The sequence below is a fragment of the Aptenodytes forsteri genome, unplaced genomic scaffold (assembly GCF_000699145.1).
Source record: "Aptenodytes forsteri isolate BGI_AS27 unplaced genomic scaffold, ASM69914v1 Scaffold404, whole genome shotgun sequence".
Lineage (NCBI taxonomy): Eukaryota > Metazoa > Chordata > Aves > Sphenisciformes > Spheniscidae > Aptenodytes > Aptenodytes forsteri.
This window is the reverse complement of record NW_008795629.1, coordinates 4,307,633-4,335,102: the sequence shown is the minus strand read 5'-3', so window position 1 is coordinate 4,335,102 and position 27,470 is coordinate 4,307,633. Positions and strand designations below refer to the sequence as shown.

General features: G+C 55.4%; 1 protein-coding gene across 1 annotated transcript; it reads left to right on the top strand.

The window, feature by feature from the left end:
• The first annotated feature begins 4,401 nt into the window (after nucleotides 1-4,401).
• Nucleotides 4,402-26,365, top strand: RUBCN (RUN and cysteine rich domain containing beclin 1 interacting protein). Its single transcript, XM_009282372.1, has 22 exons — nucleotides 4,402-4,462; nucleotides 6,379-6,532; nucleotides 8,954-9,037; nucleotides 10,128-10,287; nucleotides 10,463-10,569; nucleotides 11,144-11,284; nucleotides 11,501-11,657; nucleotides 11,895-12,443; nucleotides 15,004-15,099; nucleotides 15,257-15,372; nucleotides 15,865-16,066; nucleotides 16,429-16,524; nucleotides 17,323-17,397; nucleotides 20,160-20,220; nucleotides 21,133-21,265; nucleotides 21,604-21,749; nucleotides 22,114-22,178; nucleotides 22,757-22,995; nucleotides 23,397-23,458; nucleotides 23,658-23,811; nucleotides 24,198-24,291; nucleotides 25,197-26,365. Exons 2-22 carry the CDS (start codon nucleotides 6,494-6,496, stop codon nucleotides 25,358-25,360), a joined length of 2,940 nt encoding a protein of 979 aa, XP_009280647.1. The 5' UTR covers nucleotides 4,402-4,462; nucleotides 6,379-6,493; the 3' UTR covers nucleotides 25,361-26,365.
• Nucleotides 26,366-27,470: the final 1,105 nt, after the last annotated feature.

The window sequence follows — 27,470 nt, the reverse complement described above, 5'->3', positions numbered from 1 at the left end:
TGGTGGGTAGGGCACGCTGCTCTGCCTGTGTGTCTGTGCCGGGGGCGTGGGGGAGCGTGTGTGCGCTGAGGGGCACGCTGTGTGTGCTGGCGCCAGGGGCGAGACACGCGTGGGGGCGGGGTCTTGTGTGTGCACAGGGGGTGCACGCGTGGGGTAACGGCCAGTGCGTGTAAGTTACCTAGGACACGGCAGGGAGCACGAGATGGGCGTGCAAGAACACGGGTGGCGGCAGTGCTGGTGTGCGCTCGGTGCCTGGGAAGCGCTAGGGATGCGCGGGGGTGTCCGGCATGCTCCCCGGGAGCTCATGTGCTGCGTGGGCGTGTGTGGGAGCGTGTGTGCACACGCAGCACCAGGGCACGGATGCGGGGGTACCTGGGAGTGATCCGGGAGGAAGCAACCCTCCCCCCCCTCCTCGTGCCGGGTGGGGATCGGCACTTGCAGAGCGTGCCGGCTGCCCCCGGTTCGGTCCCTCGTGGGGAGGAAGCACGGGGTGAGCTGGGCTGTTAGAGCAGCGTGTGGCCGCCTTCACGCGCCCGGGGCCAGCACACCGCTCTGCTCCCTGCCCCGGGCAAGCGTCTTGGCCGCTGGAGGGGCAGTGGCGGCTGCAGACGTGTGTGCCCTCAGTACCTGATGCTCTGTCTCCACTGCCCCGGGCCCCGGGCAAGCGTCTTGGAGGGGCAGGGGCGGCTGCACACGCGTGTGCCCTCAATACCTGATGCTCTGTCTCCACTCCGGCGGGGGGGGACTCCAAGACAGCCCCTGCCGAGCCTCTGCTTCGCACGCCTTGTGCTTGTGGGCGAAACCATCCCGCCCGGACGCCGCGCTGCCGTTCTGGTGGCTCTGCAGCTTGCTGCTTTTGGATCACGTCTCCTTACCCTCCTGGCAGCCGGCTGCATCGCCCCTTCTAGGTGATGAAAAGAAATCTTCGGCTTCTCTTTATTTCTGAAGGCGAGGCCCTGCGCCTGCATGTGGCTGGCAGTGAGAATGGCCGCGCTGTGGTGGCTTCATCTGCATGGTCTTATTTTATGCTTTAGGCATGGTTTTTCTTGTTAGCATTTATAAAAGCAGCAGAGGTTGTTCCCTGGAGGTGTTTTGATGATAAGTCCTATTTGCTTCAGGTTTTTGCATGTCTTCAGCCTTTGCTTTGTGCTTCGGTTTTGCCCTGGTGCTCACAAGCGCAGGGTGGATGTTGGATTGAAATGGGAGTGTTGGCTGGGGAGGAGGGAGCAGCTGAAACTTGATATGGGAGAGAAGCATTCCTTATCTGAGGGGCTCAGCTAGCTGCTCTATTCCTGCTAGCAATATCAGCCAGGAAAATGCTACTGGTGCTTTTAAAGCTGCAGTGCAGGTTTGGGGTGCCTTTTGTTTTGCACAGTTTGAGCTATTCTCCATCTTTAGCTAATGCTTCAGTCCCAGCAGGTTCAGAAAGGTAAAAGGAGTTGATTGTATTCACTTCTTTTTCTTTCCGGAATCATCTTTGTGCATTTTCTTGCCTTTGCAAGTGCAGGTCCTGCACTACCAGACTCTACCATCGTGTGACTAATAGGGCTGAACGTGGTGCCACCCCCAGCACTCCCCCAGGGACGAGGAGGACATCTTGTCCCCTCCAGTGCTGGCACACAAGGGGGCCTGCTTATTCTCCTGGCTGTCACTGGTGCACTGGGGAAGATCCTGGCATGGGCCTTGCACAGCCTTGTTGTCCTTTGTGCAAATGGTTTAGCATTTTAATTCCCGGGGAGGTGCCATTTCACTATAGATTGTGGCTGTGACTGGTAACGATAGGATAGAGGTCACTGGATCCATCTTCCCATGGATCATGGGAAATGCAGAAGCAAAAGTTATTTTGGTGAAGTCCATTCTTCTGCTGGGACAGGAGAAGAAAATAGGATCTCGTGCTGGGTTTTGCTGTCTCTCCTCCTGAGCAGCAGATCTGAAATGCATCGGGGAGCAGGGGTTGTAATGCCAATGTCCATCGAGGCACGGCAGGAAGGTTAGTGCCTTCGTTCTGCCGGGCAGAGAGCAGGGCTCTCGGTGCCTTGGAGTGGCGGGCGGGTGATGTGAGGGACGCAGCAGCCCCGGGGGGAGCAGAGGGGCCGTTGGTCAGCTGGGTGGGTTAGCAAAGAGCTGCTGCCTTTGGCTCTGGCGCCAGCGAGGCCCGGGGATGGCAGGGCCAGAGGAGAGGGTCCCTAGGGGGAACCAGTGCTGGGAGCGATGGAGGAAGGTGAGCAGCTGGTCCCGGGGAGGTGGGTTGCGTGGGGGTTTGCTCTGCGTGTCGCTGCCTCTGGCTGCCTACTTGCTTGTGGCAGCAGGTCCTGCGCAGATTGAAGCCCGATGGACACTATCACTGGTCCACAGGTTGTGGTCATCTGCCTGTGGGAGGCTTCGCCAGGATGAGCAGGCAAAACTATTTGCCATGCTGGGAGAAGGCTAAAAACCACCTTTAATCCCTATTTTCTTCCCTCGTCCTTTGCCAGTGCAGAGCAAGAGTGCTCTGGTGAGCAGCAGGTCTGGGCTCCATTTGCTGTGGGAGCCTTTTGTGGTTGTGCCCCCAGTTTTATACCGGTGCAAGCTTTTAGCACCAGTGTGAGCAGCCCTGCATTTCAGTTTCCCATCCAGCCTGCTCGGCGCTCCCTGCCTGGACGCTGCAGGGCTGACCTGCCAGGCTGGCAGAGCTCTCCTGGCTTCCTCTGCCTCTTCAGCCGCTCCCTGTGGCTGCAGAAGAATTGCACGAAGCCTGCCTTTCTTTTAATCCCATTTCCCAGCAGTGCCAAGCCTGCTGGAGAAGCAGGCGGGGAAGCCCGAGGAAAGGGGCTGCTGGTTGTCTGGGAGACCCAGGGACGGCGAGGCAGGAGCAGGCTGTGCGCAGCGGCGGGTTACGCGGCGCCTTCGGGATCTGCGGGAGGAACTGGCAGCCGGCACGGGAATGTCCTTGGAGATCTGTCGGAAGTCCCTCCATGACCTCGGCATCCTCAGCCCGACCTCTTTAGTGTGCTAAGAAGGATTGAGAGACTCCTCCAGGTAGAGGACAGTTCAAGTGGCCATTGCTAGATGCCTCCTGCAGAGCACAGGCAGACACACAGCAGATGTTGTTTGCGAGAAAGACAAGCTTCATTTTTTTTTTTAATACTAGCTACCTGTGTGATTCTGTTTTGGAAAGTAACTAGGGATTAGTTTTATTTTAAATGGAGCTCACCTGAGTCAGCAGCATGGCTCCCTGCCTCTGCTGTGAGTCACCTTTGCTGACCTGGGCCAAGAGAGGTTCCTACCCTTGCTGCCATGGAGGGGCTGAGAAAGCCTTGGGCGAGCAAGCAGCATTTCCCTGACGTTGTCATCAGCAGCGGCATTAAGCCATTTCTTGCTCCAAGGCTGGATTCTGTCTTTTATCACTCCAGTGCAAAAGGTTCAGTTATATTTGGAACAGTTCCTGACGGCGGGTTGATGTTCCTGTACCTGAAGATAGAGTTTGTGGTAGTAAAGCAAGGAAACCCAGCGCCAAGTTTATGGAGCTGGTGGCTAAAATTGGAGGCTGGATCAGAGGTCGTCTTTAAGGAAGGAAAGGGGTGTGGCTGAGGTCCCACTGGTGCTGCACCAGCGAGGGCCCCTGCAAACACCCACGGCTCTTCTGGCTGGGGGACCAGGCTCTGCTAGAGCAGGAGAGCAGAAGCACGTGTGGTTCTTGCAGGGGAAGCTCTGCTCATGTACTGTGACCTCTCTAGGGTGTGTTGCTCACTTTGTCCTTCCTGTAAGTTGGGGTGTTTTCATGATGTGATATGAATTGGTCTTACCCCATGTCAGGCTCGCTTTAGCACTAGCAAAGGAAAATTCTCTTTATTCAGGAAAAAACAAGCAGATTTCTCAATATTGCTCTGAACACCTGCTGAAACGGGGAACTTGAGGGCAACTGGGACCCAGGCTTTTGCCATCCCTCCTGGCAGCCCAGGCTCAGGCTCTGTCAATGGGAGGGGAGCAAACCCTGCTGCTAATTCAGGGTTAACCCGCGAGTCCAGTTCAAGCTGAAATGTGGTTAGCTGTGCTGTCTCTCAATGTCCCTGCCACCTGCAGCCAACTATATGGGTCTTTGTTTCTTCAACCTTGTGTCACTGTATGCTTTTCAGCATGCACCATGTTCCAGCCCAGAAACAGCTGGGTTTTGGGTATCAGTAGGGTCTTGTGTATCCAACTTGTGAACTGCTTTGGGCGAACAAGTCCCATGGGTCTTACAGGGATTTAATTCACTTTTGGTAGCTTCTGAGGCACCTCTGCAAAGGTGCTTTCGTTGCACTCCTTGTTCCCTATGTGCTTCTGAGTTCAATGTTTTAACATTTTGAAGTTATTTTCTTTGAGGATTGCTTAACCTTAGTCTCCCTGTGCTAGGAGGGAGCTGTGACCCCAGTCTGTTGGATCCTGGTTTCCTACCTCTGGGGAGATGCACAACTCCTCCTTTAACGAGACGGGTCATTTGGTAAGGCACAGCTCTGCATGTCCTAACCCCGCATCCTTGTGTGCATCGCCTGCTTTTTACGGCATGAAATAACATAAAGTCAGGGAGTTTCCCTGACTCACTGACTTGGAAGATCAGCAGCGTGGCTGAGCTTTCACTTGCATTTCCTAACTCTGAGCGTTAGAAATATCTTGGGGAGGAGCTGGTGAACTATTGAGCTCAGTGGCTGCAGATGCTCTTTGACCAGGGGCCGGCATTGCTGGATCGGTTTTCTGTGTCTCCCTGAGTCGGATCGCCTTCAGGAAGCTGCTTTTGATTTATATCCATGCTTTCTTCTTCAGTCTCTTCTGAGACAAGCCCTGACCGTGCTTGTTAGTCTAAGTACATCATAAACTTATACATACTTTTTTATGCATTGCAGCTCTGTCTTAGAGCTCCTGTGCTGTCAGGGTGACAGGCTTTGCTGGTGGAATGGGTTGGCTTCTGCATGGTTTAAGCTTAGGTGAGCACTGAAAGTGGTGAGGTTTCGCTGCAGAGACCTTGCAAAGGGAGTGGATGGGGAGCTTGAAGTAGAGCCAATATTTGATGATCTGCTTGTTCACTTAATCAGTTTTGCAATAACAAACGAGTTGCAAAAAGAGAATATTGACGAGAAAAGCTTGGTTTTAAATATCAGGATCATGTTACTTTTTAGTGTCCTTCTCTGTGCACAAGAGGTGTGCAGCTCGCACTTTCATCCACAAAGATGAAAATGAGAGTGGTTTTAAATAATGTTATTTATTTTCCCTTTTTTTTCTTTTGCTTTGGAAATCTGGTTTGTTTTGGGCAGTGAGAGGGATTAACAGCTGAAACACTGGCTTGTTTCTTGCCAGTTGGAAGGTTGGACTTCATTCTAAGCTGTCACCCCCAGTGCTTTTGTTACAAACCCTGCAGAAGCATGGTTTTTTGGCATTTACACCCCCAAATATAGCTTGCAACATTCCTGTTGCTTCTGAGAGAGTAGCTCCTATCTGAATACATGTTTCTGACAGCTGCTGTTCCTCTGGCAACACTGTCAAACGGCTTGAGGGGGGATCTCAGTCATCCAGAGCTTCCTTCCCCAAAGTTGCTTTTGCATAGGCAAATGACATTACCTCTCTGCACCGTCACTCCTGCTTTATGGCAGATAACGGTAATACAGATTCCTTGCTGTAGGCAGGGCAGCCAAGGGGGTTGATATCGATGAGAAATGCTGTGCAAGCTCTAGATTACAACTGCAGTTTGCAGTTTGCTAATCTCTGCCCAGAACGTGATGAACGCTTTTGCAAGAAAGTCAACTTGTGCCTACAGCAGCTCTGGGGCCAGAGAGCAGCTGTACAGGTGGAGATGCAGATGAAGCGTTACCCAACTCGGAGTGGAGCGCTTCTGCATCCTGATGGTGCTGGAGTGCTCGATGTGGTGCGCATTGCTCGGGAAGTGCCGCTCTCTCTAAATGCGGGTGCAGCGTGGCCAGTGTCTGCTAGATGTGGTGGACATTGTGCCATTGCCTTACAGGTGCTGTACTCCTGACGTGCTGCTGCTCTGAACAGTCTCTGATAGAGCGTGTGAGTGAAGCAAGCAAGAGGCTGGCTGGAAAGATGTCCTCCAGCTTTGTTGGCCTGTACTAAGCAAGTGGTATATTGCAGGAGCCATCAGTCTTTGTTCTGGCTGTCTCCTGAGTCACATTGCTGGTGGCTACCAGTCATCACAAGCATCATTACAGTAGGGCCTCTTATCCACAAACCATGCATTGGAGACCACAGGGAGGTTTAAAGTCCTTTAGCTCACCTTTGCTAGCTTCTGGACCACTGAAGGTTTCAGCCTGACCAGAGTCTCCTTGGAGAGAGTGCAATACCATGGTCCTGTTGTGAAGCTCCTCTTGCTGTACATCTGATGCAACTTGCTGTGTTCCTTTGCAGGAAGGAGCATTGGAAGCTGCTAGGCAACCTGAAGACCACAGTGGAAGGCTTGGTGTCCACCAGCAACCCGAACGTCTGGTCCAAGTATGGCGGCTTGGAACGGCTCTGCAGAGACATGCACAGCATCCTCTACCACGGGCTCATCCACGACAAGGTAGGGCTCTGTCCTGCCAGCACTGCTGTCTGTCTGCAGCAAGTTTGGTGCCTATCATGAGCAGGTGGGACAGTCCTGTCTGCCTGCAGCTTGCTTCAGTGCTCGTAGCACGAAGTGGGTACAATGCTTGTAGCAGTGTGGGAAATGATCGAAGCAGGGACTGAGCTCGCCTGGCAAGTGCTGTGGTTGTCAGAGGGAACTGGGTGCATGTTCTTTCTATCCCATCCACCTTCGACGTGGTTTTTCTAAGTAGCTGTGCCCCCCACACTGAGGCCAGCCCCTCTCTCCTTTCTTTCTGCTGCAGCCAAGCAATAAAGCTGCATTTGCAACAAGTCAGCCCCATATCGTCTGCACTTGGACAACTCCCCAGCGAGGCCTGGCAAGAGAAACCTCGCATCTTTACTGTTTCTGGTTAGCTGTGTTAATAACAGGAACTGGCAGCCAAATCCGCGCTCTGTGTGAATGGGATCTCTCTTTCCAGGCTTTCTTCATGCCTTGCAGTTGTTCACCCAGACATTCCTCCTTCCATGGCTGCCTGGAAGAATTTCTCCTTCCCACTTGTGTGCAGAGGCCTGAAGATCTCCCTTTCAGCTTGCAGTTACCACCACAATTAATTTACAATGGAAAGTTGAAGCAAGTCTGCAGGGCATGCCTGGGGGCAGGCTTCCCATCGGTGGCTCTGCCACCCAGAGAGCGATGCAGAGAAGCGAGCAATGCAGAGGAACCCCAGGCAGCTTGCACGGGCCAGCTTGGTCCAGGAGCAGGAAAGCCGTACCTATGCAATGCTGCACCCGAGCTAATAAGTCTTCAGGAAGAGCCAGGGTGGCAGCTCAGCCCAGCAGGGTGCTTTGATCCCTGGATGTATTAGCTGCAGTCAGCACTTGTTATGGTGCTGCTCTGTTCCCGTTAGTCCCCAGTGGTGCAGGCCAGGGACCTTTGGGAGATCCACAGAGAGAGAAGTTACCTTTTACATGTGAGGAGTGCAGTGCTCCCTTCTGATAGACATGCTGTTAATAGGCTTCAGGAAGTGAGATTGAAATTATTTATATTTGTGTCTATTGGTAACAGTTCATGCCAGACCTGCAAAGCAGGATGGTGTGTTGCCTTCCTTGATGCCTTTACTATAGGCAAAGGCAGCTCTTTTACGTAGAGGTGTCTCCCCTGCTTGAGCATGTGTGACACCAATCAAGTTATGAGAGCTGCAAAGGGAGGCCTGTAAAAATACAGCTTCCTAACAGCAGTTTTCTAATAGTTGATCCAATGAAACACTTCCTTTTACTTACTATTTTCTTACCAACTTTTTTCCTACAACTGAGAATAAATAAAAAAAAGATGAAAAAATCCTTATGTACATGTTAAGAGAACTAGGGTAAGAGGTTTTTAAACTTTTGAGTGAATTTTATTTATTTGTCCAGAAAACCCCAGTTCAGTCTAGAGGACTAAAATTGCCATGTTAGTTCTCTAGTCTTAAAAAACCAAACCAACCCCTCCTCAAACAAATAAACCACAAAACAGAACCCATTCCTCTGACGCTTGTGAAAGAGGAAATAGAGATGGAAGAAAAAATAATCAGCCTTTTGGTGAAGAGAGACATTTTGGGCCTGTGTTTACACCCAATAGGGTGGTGAGGAAAACAGCAGCTCTGCTGCAGTTCCTCTTTAACGGGAAGAATAACTAAGAACAAAATAACTCATTGTCTGAATAAAGCTGAGGCAAACAGCAGCAAAGAGCTGATAGAAATGCAACGCCAAATTTCTTACCTGGGGTGCTCAGCCGTGCTGGTGTCCTCAGTGGCGGCTTGCATCAGAAGACAGGAATGGTTGCTGGTTTTGCTGGGATGTGTTTCCATGTTGCCCTTCGTGTCCTCTCGCTGAGGTCTGACTCTGCAGTGCTGAGGCATCAGGACTCTCCTCCAGGTCCCGCTCTGGCAGGAAGGGGAGTGGTGATGTGGGAACTTGGTCAACCTTGAACTTGGCAGACCTGCGGTTGGCCTTTAGGATCCTTGTTGCACTGCAGCAGGGATGTGAGCCCTTCGGTGCCACGTCCCATCCCTGGCCCAAGACCTCTCCTGTCTCCACAGTATGAGGGACTGGGATCTTACCTGGTGGAAGAAGAGAAACTCGGGGGATCTGTTGTCTGGTCACTTGTGGGCTGGCCACAACTGAGAGGTCACCATGGGAGGGGCAGGAGACAACTTATCTACATCAAGCCAGTGTTCTTTTACTTGATCCCTCGATCTACAAAACTGTGTTATATGCTCGCGTTGTTTCTCCTTTGTAAAGCGGTGCTGCTCTGTCTATTTTCTGGCCCACCTTGCCAGGGTTAGAGGCTCTCTGCTCATGGTAGCATGGGGCTAATGGGGGATGTTGTCATTTAACTGGGAATTGGGTGGTGGTATCTAACCCCGCCTGTCCCGGGCAGGTGTGCTGCAGACAGAAGGACTACTGGCAGTTTGTGAAGGACATTCGCTGGCTGAGTCCCGGCTCTGCTCATCACCTGGAGAAGGTGGGTTCTGGTGGGGTGGCCTTGTGTGCCCAGCGGGGAGGGAAGAGAGGGCAGCTGGGCTGTGAGCCTCATCAGTGGGATAGCGACGCCTTGGCTGTTGGCCTGCTGTGGGTAAAGTGGCTCCACGGATTGTGGAGGCTGAAGCAGCCACATGTTTGTGTACAAGCCACGTCCCGGGAACTCGGTGTGGCTTGGGTTGAGACAATCAGCTGCTTATTTCTCCCAGGCCAGTCTCCAGCTCGGCTCGTCCGGCTGCAGCAGGCATCACCAAGGGAACGGACACAAGCAGCGCTTGTGTGTGTGCAGGGGTGATTCATGCCTCTGTGCAAATCTCTCAAAGTCTGGGCTGTCCCGTTTCTGGGTTGTGCCTTGACCATGCATTTGGTTCTCCCGTTCCTGGCTTCTGCCGACTGCTGGTGCATGGGGATGCTCTTGGCCCTCGGCTGCCCCATGCCAATGTCTGCGGCCCCCACCGCGGCTGGGCGCAAGGGCCTGATGACTGGTGGTCCCTATGTCCACCCTGCTGCTGGGGGGATGTGGGATGTGACTCCAGTCCAGCTCTTCAAGGTGCAGCAGCTCAGGTGTTTAGCTTCCCCAGTTAATGCCGCGGCTGGGCGCAAGGGCCTGACCACTGGTGGTCCTTATGTCCACCCTGCTGCTGGGGGGATGTGGGATGTGACTCCAGTCCAGCTCTTCAAGGTGCAGCAGCTCAGGTGTTTAGCTTCCCCAGTTGATGTGTCAGCAGGAACATGACTGTCACCACCGGGGTCGGGTTGGATTTGGGAGTGTGGGGTCCTTCCAGGTCAGTGGCGAGGCACATGGGTGGGAGAGCATGCAGGAGAAATTCATAGTGCTGGTGGCTGTCAGGGGACTTTGGTCGCTGGCTGACCTTTGAAGCGTTGTTCCTCCCCGGTGCTTTTGCCTCCCTGGTGGCTGGGGGGCTGCTGGGACTTGTCCTCCTTCCTGCTGATGGTGACCGGCGCTGGAAAGCTGCTGTTATTGGGGGGAAACCAAAGCCGTGCGGTGGAACAACCCCTGCTCCCCGGCTTGCCTCTGCATGCCTTAACCTGTGCCTGGTGTCCCTTTCCAGTTCATCAGCCTGCAGGAGAGTGGCCAGCCTGACCCAGAGGGCCCGGGGGACCAGGCCATCGCGCAGCTGTGGCTGCAGCACAGCCTGCAGTGCCACTGCCTGTCAGCGCAGCTGAGACCGCTCCTGGGGAACCGGCAGTACATCAGGAAATTCTACGCAGGTAAAGAGAAACGGGCCTTTTCCTTCTTATTAGGAAGATATCTAGCTGGTGGCGTTCCCAAGCCGCATGGGAGTGACGGGGGACGGCAGAAAAGGGGGTTTGCGTGTGAGCAACCAGTGCTGTCAAACCATGCGAGTGAGAGGGACGCCCCCAAGCAGCAGTTTTCTCTCCCCAGACACTGCCTTCCTTCTCAGTGACGCCCACGTCACGGCCATGCTGCAGTGCCTGGAGGCTGTCGAGCAGAACAACCCCAGGCTTCTGGCTCAGATCGACACCTCCATGGTGAGTTGAGGTTCCGGCTTTTCCATCTGGCTCTCCCCAAATGCCGGCTGGCTGTGGCTGCTTGTGCAAAGTCTCATTCAGGGCACATGGAGCTCTTGGATAAGGGGCTGGACTTGGAAGTAGCAAAAGGAGCTCCAAGAGGGGAGGAGAGCGGTGAACTGGTCCCTGCGCTGCCTGTGCGAGCCTGGCAGGGGTTGGGGTGGGGGAGATGGCTGTGTGGTGCCTGTAGTGAGGTATCTTGCTTCTGGCTGGCATCGAGGATTTGAGTATGAGGACCTGAGGACCGATTCCTTGTAAGTGGCACCTCTAAAGCCCTCTCCAACAGTCCCAGGCTTCAGGGCCAGAAAGCAGAGCTGCCTGGTCGTGAGGGACAGCCACCCTCAGAGGGGACGAGCAGCACCCCAGGACACCTGGGTGCCCACTCCTGCTGGTGACACCAGTGACCCCCCCGTGCAGCCCTGTGCCAGCTGCCCCCTCCCCAGAGGAGGGAACAGTGGCTGCTTTCTTTGCACAGAGCTCCCCCAGAGGAAGGCAATTAATGAGGCTTCGTTAAATGGGGGCTGTGTTCTTTCAGCTGGCCGGCACGTCACTGCCATCCCTGTGCGCGTCAGGTCCTTCTGCCGGGACAAGAGAGACGTGTGACCATGATGCTGAAGGACAGGAGAGCCGTCTGCCTGGGGCACTGGGCTGCCTGGATGGTTTCGCTGAGAGCCTGGTAATTTCCCAATGAGAGCCTGCCACGTAGCTGCGAACAAAAAGCCCCTTGCCTTCTGCACTGTGGCATTTTTCCCTCCCCATCCTCCTGCCCCCAGGGCTGCCACATCCTTTGCTGGCTGGTGATTAGGTGCTCAGGTCGATTCCTTTCTGTTGCTGCTCCTTTGACGTGTAGCCCTGTAAATGCTGATTTATTAATGATGCCACCTCTCTTCAGCTTACCAGGAAGAGTGATGGTCCACCTCTGGTGACCAAGAGTCAGAGCCTGACTGCCCTCCCTGCGTCCCTGTACATCCCTGCTGCAGGCTGCACGCAGCAGCGCTGCTTTGGGTCCTTCTCCAGCCTCCACAATCCAGCCTCCTCCGGCCTCTCAGGTAACGAGGGTGGGCTGGGAAGCTCAGGATAGACCCAGAAAAGACTTTGCCTTTTTTTCTGCTCTTGGATTCGTTGTGGTGGATGGGTGTGAGAAGATCTCTGCCCACAATGGGAGGGAGATCCCTGGCCTTTGCCCATGGTGGGTTGGCATGCCTGTGTGAAGCCACAAGCTTATTTGCGTAGGGTGGTCTGCATGTGCCAGGGTGTGTGATATCCTGCTCCTGCCTCTTGTCCAGACAGGAGACCAGCGAGCTCTTCCATCAGCTCCAGCACCATCCAGCCCCAGGAGCGCTGCCTGTCCACCCGGTCCTCCTCCTTCAGCGAGGGCAGGTCCCCTCTGGAGCAGCCCGGCTCTATCACCCGCTTCCACGTTTCCTCACCCAAAGACCTCTTCTCTCCGGCCAGTGACATGAGCTCCAGCACCACCAGCCAGAACGAGGACACTTGGACGGGGAGTCAGGATGATCCACAGAGTGATGTTAACGATGGGCCGGAGTACCTGGCCATCGGGAACTTGGGGCGCCGGGGCCGGGCATGCAGCAGCGCCAGCACCAACAGCACCAAGAGCAGTAGCTCCAAACTCTTCTCCTCCAGCAGCTCCCAGAAGCTGGACTCGGTCTCATCCCTGGGGGAGCAGGGGGCAAGCGGAGGTGGAAGCAGGGGCCTGAGCCTGTTGCGCCGGTCCAGCTTCTCGGAGGGACAGTCGTCAGCTCCACAGGGCATCCTCAAGAAGAGCCATGCGCGCTCGCACTCTGACACCAATGTGGCTTCGGGGAAGTTGCATGGTAATGGGGCAGCTTTTCTGGGATGGCTTTGGGGTGTGGGAGTCCCTGGTACCGGGAGGCTGATTCTGGCCACCTCTTTGACTCAATGGATCAGGTCGGCAAGGGGAACAGTGGGCGAGTGGTTGGGAAATTTGGTCTTTGCCCTTAGCTTTCCTGCTCTGCACTGGAGTGATGGGCTCACATCTTGCTTCCCAGAATGCCCTGGGCCAGTCTGTTATTGGTATTGTCAGCTTTTACAAAAAACTTAGAACGTGGCAGTGATGCTGTGGTATTAGCCGTCCTGCTTCCCCACTGGCCTTGCCTGGCTGGGACATGGGGCCATGGCAGGGCACGGGGCTGGGGCTTGGGCTCGGGCTCATCCTACTGGTAGGATGTCATCCTACTGGTAGCCTGCTGGGTCATCCTGTGCTCTTTGAGTGGGTGAATGCATGGTGGGGGGGGGGAGTGGGATGTGAGGGGACCAACAGTTTGTGGGAGTCTGCCCCACCAGTGCTGCCTTCATGGGAGAATGGAGGTCCTTGCTGCGTAGTAACCAGTCTGTCTCTGTTTTCTCTCCCTTAACGCTGCCCTCCTCCTCCTCCTCTGTCTGCCCAGGAGGCCTCAGGGATATCACCATTATAATAGAAGATCCAGTGGCAGGTTTGGGAGCCAGTATAACAGCCCTTCATTAGTCGTCATTGCATCAAGTTCAGGATTTCCATCAACCCATTAGCGTCCATTTAGAAAACCAAAAAAATTCTTTCTTCCCTGTGTCCCAGCTGGTGCTTTGAAGTGTGGTCAGGTTTACGCATGCGACCTGACTGAAGATCCCAGCTTGGTTTTTGGGAGCAGTGGACCAGACCCAGAAGGGCACCCAGCTCCCCTGCATGGCGTTAGGGAGCACTGGCCACCGAGTGCTTGAGCTGTGTCCCCTGCCCTTCCCTCCACCCCACTGCCTCGGGAGCCAGGAGAGGTTTCATCTCTCACCTCGTGAATAAGGACTGGCAGCTAAGCAGGCATGGGCTTGAACATCTTATTTTTCCTTTCATTTGGTGGATCTGTGGCACGGGGAGGTTTGATGTTGGCTGAGTTCAGCCGCATCCCAGCCAGCTGTGCTTGCACTCACAGCCAGGACTCCCAGATGCTCTTCTGGGCTCGGAGCAGGTTTCCCCCGAGCAGAGGTGCTGGGGTGCTGCCATCCCTTTGCCCCACACGCAGAAAGAGTCAGCAGCTCAAAAAAATGGGCTGTTTTCTTTTGCATCCGTTGAACAGCGGCACTGGGTTTGTTGAGCTCACATCTGGGTGTTGAGGGCTCTGTAGCTGGGAAGGCTCCTTCCTGGAGGTGGTGGGTGTTCAGGCAGATGTGTCCAGCCCCGTGTCCTGCTCCAGCAGAGGGTGCCGAGCACTGCCTCACTTTACCCTTCAGCAATATGCTCTGTTGGATGTGGCATCCCCCAGGCTGGTGATCATGAGGTGGTTTCTGTGCTGGTTTTCAGCAGGGTTGAGGTGGCTGCAGGATGCCCTGCCAGGCTGCAGAGATTAGCTGTGAGAGCCTCCCACCCCGACGGGTCTCCTTTGTCACCCAGCCTGTGGGGTGGGTTGGTCCCAAGCCCCGTCCTGGTGGCTGCCACTTCATGGTCTTGGCAGGGAGATGCTGGTGTTGGTGGACTCAGGAGCCTCCAGCCACATCAGGGTTATGGCACAAAGCTGGGAGCAAAAAGGAGTAGGAGGTTGAGAGGGTGGGGTTGCCCTTCTGTTGTGCTCGGGATGTCAACCGGTGCCTGCCCCGTGTCCACACCTGTATGCTCCTGTCCTGCTCCAGTTGGGGTGTTTTGAGTCTCCTTCAGCAGTCCTCTGTCACCCAGCCACTCCGTCCAGGTGCTCCCTGGGGCTGTGGCTCTCCATAGAGCACCATCTGTTGTTGGTCTCCGGTCAGGCCAGCTCCTGGCAGTCCCCGCCAGCTCAGCCCGGCAGGGAGTTGCACCGCAGTGTGTGCATGGGGCAGAGCCCTGCCCACAGCCTGTGTAGGTCACCTTGAGCACTGCAGCCCAGGCTCCAGGGTTGTGTGCGGGGAACCCTGGCTTCTAGTTGAGCAAGAGCATGTCCTTCAGGTGCCTCCTTCCGCTTTTGTCCAGGCTGCTTTGCAGGACTGGGAGCCCCACAGGTCCCTCGGCTGCTCAGGTTTCCCCTTGTCTCCTGACTCTTTGCCCTAGGGGATAACTCTTCCCTTGGAGATGCTCCAGCAGGAAGAAGGGGCTGGCAGAGGCGCTGGCTGGAGCCTGTTGTGTCCCCCAGCTCTGCTAGGGGGTGAAGAGAGGAAGGCTCAGGACTTGACTGCTCCGTGGCTCTCATGAGCTTCTCTCCTTCTTTCCCCTTTTCCTCTCCTGCCTGAAATGCCCTTCTAGTTTTGTCCACTCCTGGGCTTGCCCTCAGCTGTGGCAAGGAGCAGGAAGATGTCCTTCCTTGCTTCCCATCCATTTGTGCCTGCCCGTGTGATGCTGAGCCCCTTTCATTTCACCCTGTGCGATGGCTGGGCACCTCCGGGATACTGATGTGTGCCTGGTGTCGTCTTCCTTTCCAGAGTCCCACGGCGATCCAGGTGGAGGGAGAGGGCCCGTCTCTGCTTCCACCCAGAGCAGTGAACTGAGCACACCCAGCTCCCTCTACATGGAGTACGGTGAGTACCGCCAGCCTCAGCGGGATGCTCACTCCTGGTCAGGCTGCTCCATCGGCTGCGGTGGCCTCAGCTTCTGGCACCTGCTTGTGGGATGCTGGTTGGGCACTGGGGATAGCAGCAGGTCCTTCCCTCATACGTTTGTCTCTTGCTTTTCTAGACTCTGGGCAGTACTTGAGCTCGGGGGAAGGGATGTTCAGAAGACCCTCGGAAGGGCAGTCCCTCATCAGCTACCTCTCTGAGCAGGACTTCGGCAGCTGTGCAGACCTGGAGAAGGTGAGGGAGGCAGCAGCAGCCTGTGTGCTTTGGAGAATGTATCTTACTGCAGGTTCAGTGATACTTCCGTCCGTGGGGAAGATAATCCCATAGTATTTCTTTCCTGCTATAGAGCTGTGCCCAGAACTTCAAGACTGAGTTCCTCAGTGGTGTCTGGCAGCCAGGATCTGCCCATCCAGCATATACACAGCAGCTTTGCAACATGTTAGGGCTCCTCAAGGACATGTGCTGACTCCCCAGAGTGGATGTGTTGCACATCCTCTTCATAGGATGCCCCTTGTGTTTTGTGAGTATTCTGGAGCCCAAGAAGGCTTTAGTTTCTAGGTCCTCATAGAAGAGTCAGGTTTCATGGGGTCGGCAGGGATTAAGGTCTTTCTACCACCCTCCATGAGTAATAAGCTCTTTCCTGTCACAGGTTGGGAACAAGATTTTACCAAGTCTTCCTAGTTTCTCCATAGTACAGCCTTGAATGCTTTTGCTCTTGCCTTGCAGGAGAATGCCCACTTCAGCATCTCAGAGTCCCTGATCGCTGCCATAGAGCTGATGAAATGCAACATGATGAGCCGGCAGCTGGAGGAGGAGGAGGAAGACAGTGACAAGGAGATCCAGGAGCTTAAACAAAAGATTCGCATTCGGCGCCAGCAGATCCGCACCAGACACCTGTTTCCTACCTGCCAGGAGATGGGCTCAGACAGTGGGTGATGTGTTTTGGCCTAATCAGCTAGTGGGATGTGGGTTTTCTGTCTGTTGCCTGTCCTTGGCCTTCCTGCCCGTTCGTGGGAAACAATCATATTGCTACCAAGGTGCTGCAGAGATTTGTGAAACTCTGCTGCTATTAAAGACCGTAATGGGACTGATACTGTACATTGATAAGACTTGTGCGCTGCTGGCGCTGAGTTATGGAATGTAATTTCATTTTGAACCCATAGTGTTTTCCATCCTTGACCTCCATCCCTCCCTGCTGTGGCCATACCTGGCTATCAACTTCTCCCTTAGCTGTCAGTGACCCTTCAGACCACTTCCACTGATGGCCTGGCTGTGTTGCATTTCTCCCAGGTCTTGTGGCAACAGACAGTGGGTCCCAGTTCAGCTCCCATGGCTCCATGCGGCTCTCTGACTCCGGCTCCGATGTGGAAGAGTACGAGATCCGAGGTAGGAGGGAATGGCTCTATTGGCTTCTTGCATAGAGACAGACTTCTCCTTGGTGTGGTTGTGTTGAGGTCAGTCCTGCTGAAGAAGAGCATGTCCCTCTGGCCTTCAGGATGGCTTTTCCCAAACAAATGGCTGAATTCTGAGCATGAGCAGAGCAACCAGTTTCCTTCATGTGATGGCATGACTTTCCTTCAAAATCCTCTGTAATCCTCTAGCATTCAGTGCCTCTGGCTGGTAGGTGGTTTCCATTTCATTGCCTGGTCCACATAGCAGCTGTCACAGCTAGAGAGAGGTGGGAGAGCCGCCATCCTGCTCTCCTCCCCGGGCAGAAGGAGCCATAGCTCTGACCACTTACCTCTTGGGTAGCAGTGGTGGGCGCTGGTCACATCCTGACCTGTAATACCTGTAGTCTCTGCTCCTGGCAGCTTGGGTGGCTGAGCTTATCGCCCACAGGAGACCTGTCTGGGTCCCTGGGTGTCCCTTTCCTTCAGAGCCTTGTTCATCCTCTTGAGGTGGATGACTTACTTCTCAACAGTAGCTCCATCTCACTGACTTTAAAAAGAAGATGGAGCAGTCCAGTCTCCAGCTATATACTTCTCGTCTCTTGACTGTTGACAGCAAATCCTCCTTTCAGTCCCTGAGGGCTAGATTTTGTGCTCAGTTTTGAAGCCCACAGAGGGGTGTGTGAATTCAGTTCTGGGCTTCTCTTGTGCGAGTGCTGCTCTTGTATTATGCCCTTTCTCTTTGGCCTGGCCAAAGCACTGAAGTCAACTGTTTTGTCATCACCGTGTTATACAGATGGTAACGATGGATCTAACCTGATTCAAATGTCCAAGAACGGCCTCTCAGTGTCAATGGCTTCCTTGTTCTCAGGTAGTACCCTGCAGTGCTCCCCTGCGGCACGCGTGCGTGTGTGTGGAAGATGTGTGTGTGTGTGCACGTGCACACTTCTCAGAAATCTGCCTGATTTGGGAACTGTGAACAGCATCATCCAGACGTCAGCAAGAAAAGCCATTGCAGGATGATGTGGCAGGACGGAGCAGAGAGGAGGCAGAGGAGCTCTGCCATGGCCTCCATCAGCCAGGGTGTTTTGCCATGCAGTATTTTGGATATACCTTCACTGTGGTGAAGACCTGTGTTGTCTGGCGTAGGGCTTGGCAGGGCGACGGCACAGCTTTGTGCCTCTGTATCTGCTGAAGGCTGAGCCTGGGCTGGATGAGAGCAGAGTCCTGTACAGTGTGGGACCGGGTCTCCATCCCAGGTGCCTTGGGGAGCGTTATCTTGCTTGACTTGGCAGAGCTGGCATGCCGCAGCTCTGATCTGAACCACGGCCAACCCTTCCCATCCTGCTCAGACTTGACTTGGAGAAGAATCCTTCCAGAAAGAAGTCCTGGAGAGAGAAGTAGTGAGAGCAGACAGGGCACAGGCAGTTTGTTCACGCTGGAGGCCCTGGGCACCGGGATCACATGCAGCCAGGTTTTGCTTAGTGTTTTTATTGTTTACAGTACTACTAGATAATCCTTCCAGTCTGCTGGCCGCGTTTAAATAACCTTCATGTGCTCCAGGTTTGCTTTAGCAAGGGAACAGCCTACGTGGGCTGCTGCTGATCTCTCCTGTCAGGTGTTCGGCGCCAGCGCATTGCTCCTGCCGGAGATGCTTGGTGCTCAGAGCTTCCCCGTCAGCCCTGCTGTGTCCTGTGTTTACAGCCCAGGGGTTTAATCCAGGGGGGCTCATCCTGGCCTGAAGCTGGCATATGGGGGCTGGGGTGATGTCCTTGGGTTTGGGGGCTGTTCACAAGCCTCCTGGGGACTACCCCACCTGGTGATAGCATTGGCAGCAGAGGCGTTTTGGGCAGTTAACTGGAGGCTTTTGGGGAGTGGCTGCAGTTAAGGTTGGGAAGTGAGCGGTGGCAGGATCCCAGTGCTAGCCCCCACAGGAGCCTAGGGTCAGATTTGGCTCCCTCTGCCATCCCTGAGACGATGCCAGTGCCTGAGTGTGCCGGCTCTGCCTTCCCATAACACTTGGCCCACACCGTGCTGCGTGTGCCCTGCTGTTTGCTCATGTTCATCGTAGTCTAGGACCATGCGGCACCTTCCTGCGCAGAGCCGAAGGCACCAGAGCATGGCAGGTATGTCTGGCCAGTGCCCTACATGGCCGGGAGGCTATGTTTGACTGAATTCCCTGTTTTCTGCAGCTAGAAGTCTGTTTGCATGATGTAGATATGCGGATTCCTTAGCATTAGGATGCTTTCCTGTGCCTGTTTCTAGCAATGGATGTCAAACGAGGAGGGTCAAGCATCCATGCTGAACTCCACTAGTGTGAGTCTAAATTTACGTGCAGGACTGGGACTTGCTCCCTTTGCTGCCAGGGCAGCCCTGCTCTTCCTAGGGGGCTTGGGGGGTGGCACTCTTCGCTCAGCCAGGCTGTGATTCCCTTGGCCTCAGTGTGCGGTTGGTGCCTGGCCGGGATTGGATGGGCTCTGTGTGGGTCCACGTAGCTGACCTGCTTGGGGTGGAGAAGCAGAGACCCCGAGATGTGCCTCCCCTAGCCAGGCACTGGGACACTGGATCGGGGGGAGCTGCAAGCCTGTGTTTGGGGGTGGTGTGGTCACTGCAGACCCCGTTCCTAGAGCTCCCCAGAGGTACAAAACAGGCGACCTGCTGGGCTGAAGGTTGTGGCGTTGGCCTCTCTTCTGTCCTGACCTGTAGTACGTTCCCCTTGCATGCCCTCCTTCCCTTTTCTGGGAGTCTGTCTGCAATGAAGCAGGGTTTCTGCCTGCTTCTGCCTGCCTTGTACTGCTGGAAGAGTCCCAGGGTCTTGTCCCAGGGTCCTTCCACCGTTGAGATGAATTCCCTCTCAGGGTTTAACCTGCTGGAGTGAAAGAAAGATGAGTGATGAAGGTACCGCTGGGTACTGCCTGGTACCCGAGGCTGGCACTGGGGAGGGATGCGGGGGCAGCCCAGGGCTGTTGGGGAGCTTATGGAGGGGTGGAGCGAGCAGGACCCCAGTGTCCTGCACCTTATCTCGGACCCCTCCCTCCTCGGGAGATGGGTCTGTGGCCTCTGCAGAGGGCTGGCCCCCATGGCTGCTGGCCCGCTCTCTGCATGGATGCTGACGTGTCTCTGGAGTGCTGGGCTTAGGCTGCCAGCCCCAGCTGTGCAGTCGCTGACAAGCCGTGGCATGGCCACCGTCTGATCTTACAGGTTGCGGTCAAGTAGAGAGAAGGGCTCTGCATCCCATTGCTAATCCCCTGCAGCATTTATACTGTGTGTAGAGAGCTACTAAACCTTCTTGCTAACCTTTCTGTCCTGCCCTCCTAGCTCCTGTGTGCGTACTGTTTCAGGCCATGTCACTGCTAGGACTTGGTGTGTGACCTGTACCAGCAGCCACCTGTCTTCCCCAAACCCCAGGCTCACTGTTTTCACAGCATCCCACCATGTCCTTCCCTTGTAACTCCGACAGGTGACTGATTAGACTGCACCTCTCCTTGCTGCTCAGTGCCACTGGTAGAAGTTGATGCTGTAGTTCATGTGCTATTGAACAGCTTGATGAGTTTTACAGTGAAGCTTTGGTTTGAAATGAGTGTACCCCCTTGCCCTGCCCCATCTGCTCCACCTTGTCTGTTTGTGATTCAGATGCAGACATCAAGAGGAACCCAGATTCCAGCAGGAAGTCCTTTCTCTCCTCAGAGTCCATGTACGTCTTCTACTCGTGATGAGACATCTTGGTACCAGGTTCCTCTTCCCGCCCAACTCTGCTCTTCCATGTGCATCAGCTGCTGCTTTGCACTGGAGTGGATATCCCTCCCTCCATCCCTTTGTTTAGCAGTGGGGCACTGGGTCCTAGTCTTAAATTTGGGAAGCAGCACCTGGGATGATCAGGATATTCACATGAGGTAGATATGATATGGACTGGTGTCAGGAGAGATACCCATACCTCCTAGTAGGTAAGAGGCTGGGGAGAGGACCTGGCACAAACTGGAGCATCTGGACTGGCACCTCGGGCTGAGCCTCCCCTGCCTCCCCTCTCTCAGCTGGGACAGCCTGTTAGACTACCTGGTGCTGCCACCTTCTCTCCAACCCTCGCTGCTGTGCTGTGACCCAGAGGTGGAACCACTGGCACACAGCGATGCTCACAAACTCTCTGTGCAGTGCAGCAGCAGCTTAAATGTAAAGTGCTCGGTCCTTTCCCTGCACTGCCCTGGGGTGGAGAGGTGGGGGCTGTGGGGAGGTGAATCACAACCTGTTTTAAGCACAGCTGCTATGTTAATGCTCTGAAAGCAAAACCCCTTTGGGATGCAGGGACCCCTCTGCTTGTTGGGTGAGATACAAAGCTATGTCTGTGCTTGGCAGCTTCTTGGGTAGGTTCGTACTGGGAGAGCAGTTACTTCTGGCTCGTACAGACATTGGCTCTCATTTTGCAGCTTCCCCTGCAAACAGGCACAGGTTTTGTTGAGTAGTGTAGTTGTTTTTGTAGTTGTGTAGCAGTGCAGAAATAAGGTACCAGAGTTGAAGGGAGCATCTTCAGCTTGAGCTGGGACTGGCAGCAGGGGTTGTGAGGAGGGCACAGCTGTGAGATCTGGTACTAACCACTCCCTTCGCTGTCTAGATCCCACTCCTTCCTCAATTCCAACTCGGCAGAGGCCGTGGCCATGGGCTTGCTGAAGCAGTTTGAGGGCATGCAGCTCCCGGCCGCCTCTGAATTGGAGTGGCTGGTCCCTGAGCACGACGCCCCGCAGAAGGTAGGGTTGTGGGTCCCCGGTCACCGATTGCATTTGATCTTCCCCGAACCCCTGGCTTCAGCCCACTGCCGAGGGGCTTTGCTAGTCCTGGTGATCCCTTTGTGGAGCTGGAGGAGGGGTTTTGTCCGGGCTCCAGAGATGGGTGCAGCCGAGCGGGGCTCTGCCACCGCAGCCTCCTACAGCAGAGTGCCCGGATCCCTGGGGACATCCCTTCTCCAGCCCCCATTCAGCTGGAGCAGCAGCTCAGTGCCTGGCAGTTTTCCAGAGGGCTGCAGTTGCAGGTGCATTGCCTTTGCGGTACCAGGCAGGGATCTGACCCTCTCGCCTACCTCTCCCAGCTCCTGCCCATCCCCGACTCTCTGCCCATCTCTCCTGATGATGGAGAACATGCCGACATCTACAAGCTGAGGATTCGGGTGCGCGGAAACCTGGAGTGGGCCCCACCGCGACCACAGATCATCTTCAATGTTCACCCAGCCCCAACGTAAGGACTTGGCGCAGCCGAGGGCTCTCTGGGAACCTGCCCTTTCCAACCCTTTTCCATCAACATCAAGGTTGATTATCCTCTCCTTCCTGCTTGACCGCCAGGGCTTCCCTGCTCTGAGCCTGGTAAATCCACGGTGGTTACCACCGGCAGCTGGTGCTGTGAGATGGAGCCAGTGCCTGCGGTCGGTGCCTTTGTTGTGCACCAGGGCACAACAGGGCTTTTCCCCTTGGATTTGTTGTCCACACTTAAGTGGCAAAGCATGTGGCCATCTCTGCCATCCAGACCTGTGCCAGTGCCCATCCTCTGGTGCCAGGTGCCGTCAGGGCTGGACTCATGCATGTTGTCTTCTGTCTCTGGGCAGGAGGAAGGTGGCCGTGGCCAAGCAGAATTACCGGTGTGCGGGCTGTGGCATCCGGACTGATCCTGGTGAGTGGTGGGACCCTGACCCATAGCTGGAGAGTGGGAAAGAACCTGTGAACAAGTGGGAAGACTCAGAGTGGGTGGGTGGTGTCACAGCTCAGCACAAGGTCACTGGGGAAATGGTACACTGCCTTTGCCAGCTCTGCCTGCACATTGGTGTGCACCAACCACAGAGGAGCCTCCTTCTCCAGAAGGTCATGGGGCTGGTGAAGGCAAAGAGCAGCCAGCCTGTCCTTTGGAGGGCATTTCAGATGTTGACTCTTCTAAGGCAAAGGCATCTATTGGGGTCCTAAAGCTCCCAGCAGGTTCTGCTGTGGGTACAGCTGCAGAGCTCTTTGACCAGCTGTGTTTCCTGAATGTGTAGGTAGATGTGGCTGCATGAGACTGGACTGTGGTCCCAAATGCTTTTGCAGTTGGCAGGGGTGCTTGCAGACCCCAGTATTGAGCACTCTGGGGCTGGAGGAGGTATGGGCAAGGCAGACTGCCTTGCTTGTTGGAAATGCTGAGCAACGTTGGGAGTCCAGTAAGTGGTTGGGCAGAGCCTGTGCCTCGTCTGACTTCCCTGTCTGCCTGGGTTTGGCCAGATTACATCAAGCGGCTGCGGTACTGTGAGTACCTGGGGAAGTATTTCTGCCAGTGCTGCCATGAGAATGCCCAGACGGTCATCCCCAGCCGCATCCTGCGCAAGTGGGACTTCAGCAAGTACTATGTGAGCAACTTCTCCAAAGATCTGCTGAGCAAGATCTGGAGTGACCCACTCTTCGATGTGCAGGATATCAATCCTGCCCTGTACCGGAAAGTGAAGTCTCTCAACCAAGTGTGGGTAAGACCCTTTCCACGCCTTCCTGAGTGGGGTTTGGGTGAGGTGGGTGGCTGCCAATTGTAAACCATATTCCAGGGAAGCTGGGGAGAAGCGGATATTTCAGTTTTTGAGGCTTAAAACCTCAGCACCGTGGGTTTCCATTCACCTCTTGTTCTTTGTCCAGTAACGTAGGAATTTCAAAAGGAATTTCTGCCTGGTGCCCAGCTGGGCTTTGGTTTATCTCTTGGAGCATGTGATGATGGTTGTGCTCGCTTTGCCCTGTGTGGTGGAAACACTTCGGTAGCAGGGGAGCAGTGGCTGAGGAGCAGCGGTCGTTTCATCAGTGCAGGAAACGGGGCAGGCCTGCTTGGCCAAGGACCATGCTCTGTTTACTGATTCTTGTGTCACCCCTTCCTCTCCAGCTGCTGCGGATCCAGCTTTTCCACATGAAGAACATGTTTAAGACGTGCCGGCTAGCTAAAGAGTGAGTCCCGGGCTGTGAGATGAAGCTGTTTTGCTGTCCTGGATCTGTCCCATGGCAATTTGCACTGGGCATCTGTGCAGCCAGTGCAATGGGCAACAGGGGGAGAGGGGAGTGGAGGGGGAGAGAAAGCAGAGGCAGTAGAGAGAGGGAGCTTAGTGGAGTTGCTTTGCTCTGAGCTCTGGTTTCTCTGTCCTTGCAGCCTCTTAGACTCCTTCGATGCAGTGCCTGGCCACTTGACGGAAGATTTGCACCTCTACTCGCTGAGCGACCTCAGCGCCACAAAGAAAGGGGACCTGGTGCCTCGCCTGACGGAGCTCCTGAAGGCAGGCAGCCTGCATGTTGAGAAGTGCATGGTAAGGCCTCCTCGCCTGCCTCCTGCATGGCTCTGCACCCTCGGGACCACCCTTGGGAGCAGGCTTTGCTGCAAAGATAACCGATGGGGAGGCATTTGACGTGCAGGGCAGCCACCAAATTAACTGATTCAATGCTGTCTGCTCCTGCCTGCTCCACAGAGCTCCTACCCAGCACGTATGGGATGTTTATTACCCCATTTTGGCGCTCCCACACCCCTGGCACATGTTGATTCTGCCTTGCTGTGCTCCATGCTGGGGAAGGACTGTCCCACATGGTTAGAGCAGGGCACCGTGTCCTGCTGTCCTGCTCTGCTCTACCTCCTGCCCTGCTTGCCAGGGAGATGAGGAGCATTTAGCTGCTTTTTCCTCACCTTTTCTCCTTCCAGCTGTGCCAAGCCAAAGGCTTCATCTGCGAGTTCTGCCAGAATGAGGGCGACATCATCTTCCCCTTTGAGCTCAACAAGTGCAGGACATGTGAAGGTGAGAGGCTGGAGAGAAATGGAGGGGACAGACCCTGGGGCCACCAAGGTCTGCCTCCTGTTTGAGTGGCATTTGTGCTAGCGAGAGGTACAGAGCCAGAGCCAGCCAGACCAGAGTGCCTCTGTGCATGGCCTGTGTCTCTGCACCACATTATCACAGCAGCAGATCAACATTATAATGGTGTCTGGCCAGAGCTGCTGGCGTGGTGGAGCGTGTAGGTCCCTTCCTGACCACGCTGTGTTCTGCCTGCCCCTGTGGCAGTGGGCAGTTGGGTTGTGACTGCAGCGAGCGGGTGTCTGGGAGCCCTGGCTTCCCTTCTGCTGTGGTTACGGGACAGGCTGCAGCCTGCACGCAGCTCTCTTGCCCCTGCTTGGATGGCTGGAGCTAATCTTGTAAAGCAGAGGGAGCCTGAAGGCTTTGTCTCTGTGCCCTTCCTGCCTGCCAAGAAATCCCCAGGCCCCTAAAGGAGTCATCCTCGATAATGCCCAGTACTAATGGCCAAGCAAACCTTGTCCCTGCAGCTTGGTTCCAACCACTGAACTGGCTTGAAATGGCTCCTGACAACATGTAAGTCTTGGTTTGGCAGGTGCAGTGCCAGAGAAAACTTGGGGCAGAGTCACTGTTTCCTTGGAGAATCAGGAAAGTTTGGGGAGGGACCTTGTGCAGAGCAGGAAACCTCCCACCTGTGCTCCCAAAGGCTTTGCAAGCCAGTTGCAGGGACCCTGCAGCGTGACTTCTTGCTGCTTCCAAAACAGTGCTGGACCCCTGCTTCTGGTCCTTGTTCTGCCTTGGCTTTGGTTTGAAATGTCCTCCTGGACAAGCCTGGAGCATCCCTCCCTGGGGTGTGGAGCATCAGGCAGTCTGTGTCAGCCTCTGCCAGCTCTCAGCCATGCTCTTCCCTGCAGAGTGCAAAGCCTGCTACCACAAATCCTGCTTCAAATCCACCCGCTGTCCCCGCTGTGAGCGGCTTCAAGCCCGGAGAGAGCTGCTGGCCAAGCAGAGCATGGAGTCCTACGTCTCGGACTATGAAGACGAGCTGGAGCAGCCGGAGGCAGTGGCAGCCACATGAGCATGTTGCAGCAGAGAAGCAGATCATGGGTTTATTTATGTGCGTGGCCTTCGTCACCAGAGACTGAGCCATGCGGACTGGAGATGAGGACTGTCAGGAGGCCTGGAGCGCTGTCTTGGAGGGATCTGTTTTCCCCCATGCCGTAGTGCTGGGCTGGGGAAGGGGCATCTTCCATTGTCCAGGTCTGCTCCAGGTACCGCTCGCACTCCCCAATGCCTTTGTTTGGGGAAAGGTGGCTGCTCCTGCCTGTCCTGCAGGCAGAACAGGGACCTTTTCGAAGCAGTTGTTCATGCTGGACCAGGCAGGGCTGTGCTGCCAGTCCCCGTGCCCTGCTCCCTGACAGGGTCCCTTGGGGGGTCAGCACTTTCTGCTCATCAGCTGTATACTAGGAAGCTCTGGCCACGTCTGCTCCTTGGAGTGGGGGAATCAGCTCTCCGAGTCCTCTGATCCCCTGTTCTGCTGCTGGGGGTTGTGTGCATGGAGGGAGGGTGGGGGTTTGGGGTTGGTTGTACGTTTAACAGCTCCCTTTCTCAATTCTGGCTTGGGACACTGCTGGAGAACAGTTGCTCTCACACCAGGATCAGAGCAGAGGAGGTGGCAGTGGTGAAAATGCCAGATTTCTGCCTTGCCTCTCCGCGCCATCTATGCTGAGCTGCTTTCCCTGCCCTCCACCCGCAGAGGGGCACTGCCCCCAGAGCAGCAGCATAAAGGGACCGGTGCTGCCGGGCTTTCAGCAGAGGCAGATCCCCGTGGCCAGAGAATGCAGTAAGTGAGGCTTCCAACCCCGCTTCCTCCTCATGCTGCCAGGCTGTCCTCCTGGGGGGACATGTCCTCCTCTGAGGGTGACGTGGGACCTCACTCTGGTGGCACCAGCACCTGCCTTCCGTGCAGCTGCCTTCTGCCCGAGACCTGTTGGGATGTGGGTGAAGGCTCAGCCCTCTGGCCGCATCCCCTGAGCCTCTGTCTCGGTTTGTTCTTTTAGGTTGGGTTTTTGTTTTTTAATCTGCTGGATTTGGTTTTATTTTTTTAATGTGATTGTTTGTATTTTTAACTGTGTGTTCCCCCCCCAAGGAGGTGCTGCTTGAAATGCCTCTTTAGGGGACATGCGATCTGCTTGGGACTCACCGGTATAAAACCTCCAGGGCTGTCCTGCTCCTGGTTCCTCACCCCTGGATGGGGCTGATGTTTGCCAGGTGTCCTCTCTCCCAGCAGGTCTCCTGCTCCCCCTGGGAGAGGGGTCCCTAGGCCAGGCAAAGCCTCGAGGCTTCCTGGCTGCGCAGCAGTGGGGTGGCCAGGCAGCCTGCTTGCAATGGGGGGTGCACGGGGGAGAGGGGTTTGGCACTGGGGTGCTGCAAAGGGTTGGTCCCTCGCTGATGCAGAGCTGCCTGCCACAACCGATGGCTCCGCGGGGTCGGACCCGGTGGTACAAGGTGAGCTCTGCCCTCCTGGGGCTAGCGGTCAGTCGAGGAGGTGCCTCTGCATCACAGGGGTATGCTTTAGCCCATGGCATGGGTGAGTGTGCAGCACCACCTTAGCATGGGTGGGATGTGGGGTGGCAGTGGGGTGTTTGGAAGGAGGGTGTGGCCTGTGTATGTGCGAGAAGGGTGTTGAGGGACTGGGGAGCAATACACTGGCAGAAGGCATCTAGGGGCAATGGCTCTTGCAGCGCGTGCCCTGGCTTGGTCTGGGATGTGACTGCTCGTGGGCTGTCCCTGCACGGGTGGCAGGGTCGGAGCTGGGGGAGAGGCTGGGACCAGGAGAGGTGGCCACAGGTCTTGGTCAGGGAGGGTGGCTGCAAGCCTTGCTGCTGGGAGCTAGGCTGCTGCATGGCAGCATCTCTCCCCTGCTCTGTAGCGTCCTGACAAAGCCAGGTCTAGCCTGGGAAAGGGGATTCAGCTCCCCACTCGCTCCCCTAGGGTTTTTGCCTCCTCCCGTCTTGTTTCTGCTTGTTTTCCCCAGGGGAGCAGCTGCTCGCCCGCTCACTCTCCATCTCTGCAAGCCCTGGGGCTGCCAGACGCTGGTCCGCCTTGGCCTTGCCTGTCCCCAACCCCAAGCCAAGCCCTCCCGCTACTGCCTGGAGCTGGCACCCCCTTCCCTGGAGCTGCCTCAG